Source organism: Pteropus medius, unplaced genomic scaffold (genome assembly GCF_902729225.1).
Source record: "Pteropus medius unplaced genomic scaffold, Ma_sr-lr_union100, whole genome shotgun sequence".
In the NCBI taxonomy this organism is placed as follows: domain Eukaryota; kingdom Metazoa; phylum Chordata; class Mammalia; order Chiroptera; family Pteropodidae; genus Pteropus; species Pteropus medius.
In genome coordinates, this window is record NW_024347793.1 from 2005964 (window position 1) to 2011834 (window position 5871).

The window sequence follows — 5871 nt, forward strand, 5'->3', positions numbered from 1 at the left end:
TCTACATCTGGAACACGGGGGCCAACAATAATTTGTGCCCAGGTGTATAAAGATATGACACGAGATGTCTGGCACAAGGAAAGTGCCTGAGAAAGCTCTTCTTAGTATTTCTGAATCACTTATGGCTCTCCTACACGTATGGAGCTACAAATGGCTTTTTCCATGCCTGGTCTGATTTAACCTTTACCACAAACCTAGGAGGCAAAGACTGTTGTTACCTCCCATTACACAGATGAGGAAACTGAGGCCCTGAGAGGTGATGGAACTCGCTCGAGGTCACACAGTAAGGAAGTGGTGGAGTGGAAGAGGAACCTAGGCCCTCTTCCAGATCGCAACGTCTGTTTCCTTAACCCCCGTACCAGACAACAATGACAAATACAATATCAACAATAACAATAATAATTTATTCACCTCTGGGGTCTGAGCCCTCATCCTAGGGTCCTGGGCAGTAAGACTGCCCTCCAGCCATCCCAGAGTACATTCATCTGTACAGACCATCTGAGCCGTGTGCATGTTGTTGTCTGTCGCTCCCCACGCACCCTTTCCATGCTCCCCGTTACTCCTGCCACTCTGTACCGAATGTCTAGAGTAAGGGTGCTTGGCGGGATATAGACTCCACTTCCTCAGGAATTGTGGATTTGAGGGGAAGGCAGACCCAGGATGGAGTCGAGCCAGCTGGTTCAGGTTTCTTATCCATAAAGTGCCTCTATGGGTCATTCCATCTATGCTTCTGTCTCTACAAGCCACCCTTCCACTAAGAACCAGATGGACCCAGGTGCAATATTTGCCATTTATCCCAAGACCAGTGGTCAGGGGCCCAGGGTTACGGACAAAGTTTGGTTCTCGCCCCAGGATGTCTTCATCTCAGCTGGGAGGAACTTCAGGCTGTGCGTGAGCACGCGTGTGATCAGAATGCTATGTGTACGTGATGGATCTGGCTGTGACGCAGCATGCGGAAGTCTGGTGTGAGGACCATGTGTGTAACAGTATGGTCCGCGAAGGCGACCGAGGTTGTGATGATGACTTGTGTGTGACTGTATCTGTCATGCAGAGTCTGTGCCAGAGTCTTTGCAACGTTGTCTATGACTTGTACGCAGGTGTGTGAGAATCTGATGCTTTGTGCGCTTGAGTTTGTGGCTGAGATTGTGAAGTTGTGAGGTTGCGGAGCTGTGTGATTCTCTGTGATGCTGCAGTTGTGTCTGTCTGTCTGTCTGTCTGTCTCTCTGTCTTTCTATCTCTCTCCCCTTCCTTCCTTCCTTCCTGCCCTCTTTCATCAAACATTTTCCAAGGGCCCGCTATGTGCCGAGCCCTGGCCTGGGTGCTGAAACAGAGCTGTGGTACCCCTGGATGCGATTGCTCAGCACCTCAGGGTTACAGCCAGCGGGTTGATAATACAGAGCGGCCAGAAACCAGCCTTGGCGAGGAAATGGGGAGAGGCTTCTTAGCCTCTCCCCTCCCCGCAGAGCTGGTTGTCAGATGGTAACCAGCACACCCCGTGCCTGTGTCAGAGTGTAACTTTTCATGACCTGGCTGTGGTGTGGCTACAAGCCTGTGGGTGGAACTTAGTGTGACTGTGACCATGGGTGCTGCGGGGTTCTCATATGAGTCCTGGTGATAAAGCCCCCCACCCCTGCCCACATTTGTGAGAGTGGGGAGTTTGATGTTTCCTGTTCTCAGACAAGTCCCTGGACCCTCAAGTTCCACTTTCCTCCGTATCAAAATACCCACCCCTCACCGGTCTTCCTGAGGACCAAGTAGCAATGTTTACCCCCCGTCTGGGGGCCTGCAGACCCCAGTCTCCTGGTCTTTGCCTCCGGCGTTGTCGGTGGCGGGGTATGCAGCTTCTTTTGGTTTTCTCCAGAGGTGGCCACTGGGTCTCCAACCTCTAGGGGTGGCTGGGTTCTTGGCTCCTGGTGGTGCCAGCTGAGTTCCTCACATGCCATGTTTTGGGGTCCCTGAGCATCCTCCAATCTCTGCTGGTTGGGTTTTCTGTTCTGTGAGGCTCCTCTGTGGCCAGACCCCATCCGAGCCACCATCGCCCTCCTTCACACCATGAAAGCCCCGAAGTAGGAGCGGGTGCCGTCGCGGAGTCGGACCAGGCCCTCCTCCGGCACGCGGACCACCACCTCCTCCCCAGCGTCGAGGTGCACCACGCCACCCAGGAAGCTGCTGTCCCACCAGACGCGGGGGCTGGCCCCTCGCCCGCAGGGTGACCGCCGGCTGACCAGCAGTTCCAGCTCCTTGGGGTAGCGGGGTGTGCGCTTGTAGAGGCCATGGGTGATGGGCAGGCCGCCGGTCACCTGTGGGCAGCCCACGCCACCCAGCTGCACCTTGGAGTAGATATAATAGTAGCCGGCACGGGCAATCACCAGGGCGCCATCACGGTAGCGGAGGTTCCGCAGGAAAGCCAGGCCCAGCTTCGCCTCCCACAGCAGCGGGCCCCCGCTGCCCGTCAAACTAGAGTTGGCTCCTGCGGAGCGAGACAAAGCGGGGCTGGTCAGCTTGAGCCCCACACTTGCTGGTGACGGTAGGCCAGTCGCCACCCCTCCCTGAGCCCGCACCTACACTAGGCTGCTTTATGCGTACTAATTCCCTTTATCCTGTCTTTGCAGGTGGGGAAAATGAGGCACAGAAAGGCAAAGTCACTTGCTTCCCACACATCTTAACTCATACCATTGCTCTCTTGCAGGTGTGGAGCGATTAAGCGACTTGCCAAAAGCACCACAACTTGTATGAGGCAGAACTGAGGGACGGACGCAGAACCCAGCTTGGGCTGGCACCCTACAACCTCTGTGTGCCTCAGTTTCCTGCCCTATAAAGTGCAGATGTGAACAGTGCCTGCTTAGGAGTTAATGAATTCACGCATGTGAAGCGTTGAGGTGCACGGCACATAGTGAGCCCTGCTTAAGGGTTTACTCAAAAAGAATTAGAAACATGTGGACCTAGGCAGCACCTGTGCCCTGGGGCACTCTGAACAAATACTGAACGAATGAATGAATGCTCTGACACACTGCATGTCGGTCAGGTCTCCCCAGGACACCGCCACCCTCACTCCATGCCAGGACCTGGGGTCCTCCTACCTGTCAGATGTGCTGCGGGGTTGGACTGGTAGGACCTCCGCTCTGGAGAGAGAGTCAGAGGTCAGAGGGTGGGGGCAGTGGGGGATGGGGGGATTGGGGGTGAGGGTAAGGACCAGCCTGCAGTGGGTCATCAAGTCCACCTCCTGGTGCCAGCCCCACCCTTTCCGGAGTGACCCGAACTTCCGCTTCTCACGCTTGGGGGAGGGGCACTTGTAGGCTTTGGGCCCGTTTTGCAAATTGCATTGGGCAATGGGGGTGCGGACAATGTGGGAGCCCTCCCCAGGGACCAGGACCCTGACTCTCACCTTGCATCAACTGCTCCCAGGCTCCTGTGTCTCTCTCCTGAAAATGCAGAGACCCAGGGTGAGGACCTGTAGGGCCCATGCCTGGGCACTGCTCAGACTCACATGCAGACCATGGGCGCAGCTCTGCCCTCAGACACGCACCCAGGGCCACGTGCAGAACCTCCCCGCACCTTGTACCCATGCGGTGCCTCGGCTCTTCTCTTTGTAAATGGATGTGTGAAGAGTGCCTGCTTAGGATTCAGTGAATCCATATGCGTGAAGTGTATCACAGTGTCTGTCATGTAATCAGTACTCTCTATAAGGGTTTATTTAATAAATAATATTTAAGATACATGGATATGTGTACATAAATGCCAACATGTGGATATGGAAATGTGACGCTGGTCACTTTGGTGACACACTGACAAGACACATGTGGATGTGGATACGTGGATACATGGTTTATGGATCCAGGTGGATCTACACGCAGAGACATGCAGAGAGACCAAAGACATCAACCCACAGGCCGTGGACAGACAAGGGTGTGGACACGTGGGTGCATGTACACAGGAAAGCAGCACAGATCCACGTGGGCACATGGACACGCACATGTGGCCACCAAATCCAGACAGAAGGAGAAATGACCCGGAGACAGAAAGCACAAAGTGTTGACCATGTGGGCATGAATCGAGACACACAGACCCACAGCTGTGGCCAGCGGACAGACACATCCACGGCCAACTGGAAACTGACACAGAGAGAGATTCTCAGAGACTTGGACAAAGTGGATTAGCGACAATCCCAATAATAGTGATCAGATATGGCTAATGATAATTAGTAACATTAGAACATCAGTTCCAGGGGTTACAGAGAGCAAAACTGTTTTATAAACATTAAACTTGCTAAGAGACTAGATCTTAAATGTTCCCAAACTAGAAGAAATTATAATTACGTGACACCACAGAGGTGTTAGCAAATGCTACAATGGCAATCATATGATAATATAAATGTGTCAGATCGGTATGTCGTACACCTTAAACTCTGACAATGTTGTATGTCGATTATCTCTCAATTTTAAAAGAATATTAGTTTTATTGGTCAAACGCTCGCCATGGGCCACCACTGTGGGAACCACACACGTGACACCACATTTTATTTCCTATGAGGTGGACACTCTGATTTTCACACCAATTTTACAGATGAAGAAACTGAGTTTCAGAGAGGTGAATGAGCTTGCCCCAGGCTGCTCTGAGTCTGTCCCCCACCCTGCACACCAGAGCACAGAGAAATGCACGGTGACACAGGAGACCCGCCTGCCTCGAGCCTCAGGCCGCACTCACCGGCGTGGGGGGGACCATCTCCCCAAGGCGCCAATGCAGCTGCAGCAGAAACCAGCCTTGCACAGCCAGACCAGCCAGCAGCAGTAGCAGCAGGAGGCCCATGCCCAGCCGGGCAGCACTGCAGGGCTGTCTTCGATGGCTGCTCCCCAGCCTCGTGAACGGGATGTCCGTCTGTCCGTCCACCACAAACACCGAGGGCTGCACCACTGCCTCTTCCATGCCTGCGTTGATGAGGCCCCAAGATGCCCAGGCTGCACGGCACGTCTGGGTCCTGCCGGCTGGGGGGAAACCACAATTGCCCAACACTTCTGGGCTTTGCACACTGTAGACAGGCGCCTGCGGGTCCCAGGACTGCCTTTAGAGCTGGGGTTCAGCCCCTCCCCTTTCCCCCTCGCCCTCCTCTTCTTCCTGTCTCCCACCCCCTTCTGGCCTCATCTCACTCTCACTCATACGGTCTCTCACACTTTCCAAAGGCCGCTGAAAATGTGACTCAGGTGGAGACTGGAGAGCGGAGGCCCCAGCTTTCCCTTCTGGCTGCTTCATTCACTCGGTTGCCCAATATTAATTGAACATCTCCTGTATGTTAGGCACTGTCCATAGGGGCACAGCTATGAACAAGAGAGACAAAAGGCCCTAGTCTTATAAAGCTCCTATTCTGGTTGAGCAAGAAAATAATATATAGTATTTTAAATAGTGATAAGAGCAATAGGAAATACAAGAGTGGTTTGTGTGTGTGTGGGTGGGAGGGTGCATGTGTGTGTATATGTGTCTGTGTGCGGGTGTGTGCATGTGTGTGTATTGTGTGCAGTACATGTGAGCATGGAGGTGTGTGTAGGTGCAAGCATTCACGCATGTGTCCGTGCGTGCACACTTGGGTATGTGCAGGTATGTGCACGTACATGCGTGCAGATGCGTGCAGGTGCAGCATGTGGATGTCCGCACATGTATTCCTGTGTGCCTATGTTTTAAGTTTTAATGGGAGCTCACAGTTGGGGGTAGAACCACTGTTCACGCGGTTAACTAAGCTCAAGGCCTGGGAGTCATCCGTCTGTCTCATCTCCCACATCCCACCGTTCAGCAACCCCTGATGATTCAACTGCCAAACTAGATCTTAAATCCAGCCACCTGTTTCCATCTCTACCAATACCACCGTAGCTAAGTACTGTG

General features: G+C 53.4%; 1 protein-coding gene across 1 annotated transcript; it reads right to left on the reverse strand.

Moving 5' to 3' along the window:
* Positions 1-383: 383 nt before the first annotated feature.
* Positions 384-5102, reverse strand: TNFSF14 (TNF superfamily member 14). Its single transcript, XM_039878520.1, has 4 exons — positions 4705-5102; positions 3386-3422; positions 3081-3122; positions 384-2470 (listed from the first exon to the last, which is right to left on the reverse strand). Exons 1-4 carry the CDS (start codon positions 4921-4923, stop codon positions 2046-2048), a joined length of 723 nt encoding a protein of 240 aa, XP_039734454.1. The 5' UTR covers positions 4924-5102; the 3' UTR covers positions 384-2045.
* Positions 5103-5871: the final 769 nt, after the last annotated feature.

Coding starts and splice junctions, on each gene's coding strand:
- TNFSF14 (XM_039878520.1), bottom strand. CDS start 4,923: ATGGAAGAGGCAGTGGTGCAGCCCTCGGTGTTTGTGGTGGACGGACAG. Junction 3,423..4,704: donor AGATGGTCCCCCCCACGCCG/GTGAGTGCGGCC, acceptor CTGCATTTTCAG/GAGAGAGACACAGGAGCCTG. Junction 2,471..3,080: donor CCCCGCAGCACATCTGACAG/GTAGGAGGACCC, acceptor CTCGCTCCGCAG/GAGCCAACTCTAGTTTGACG.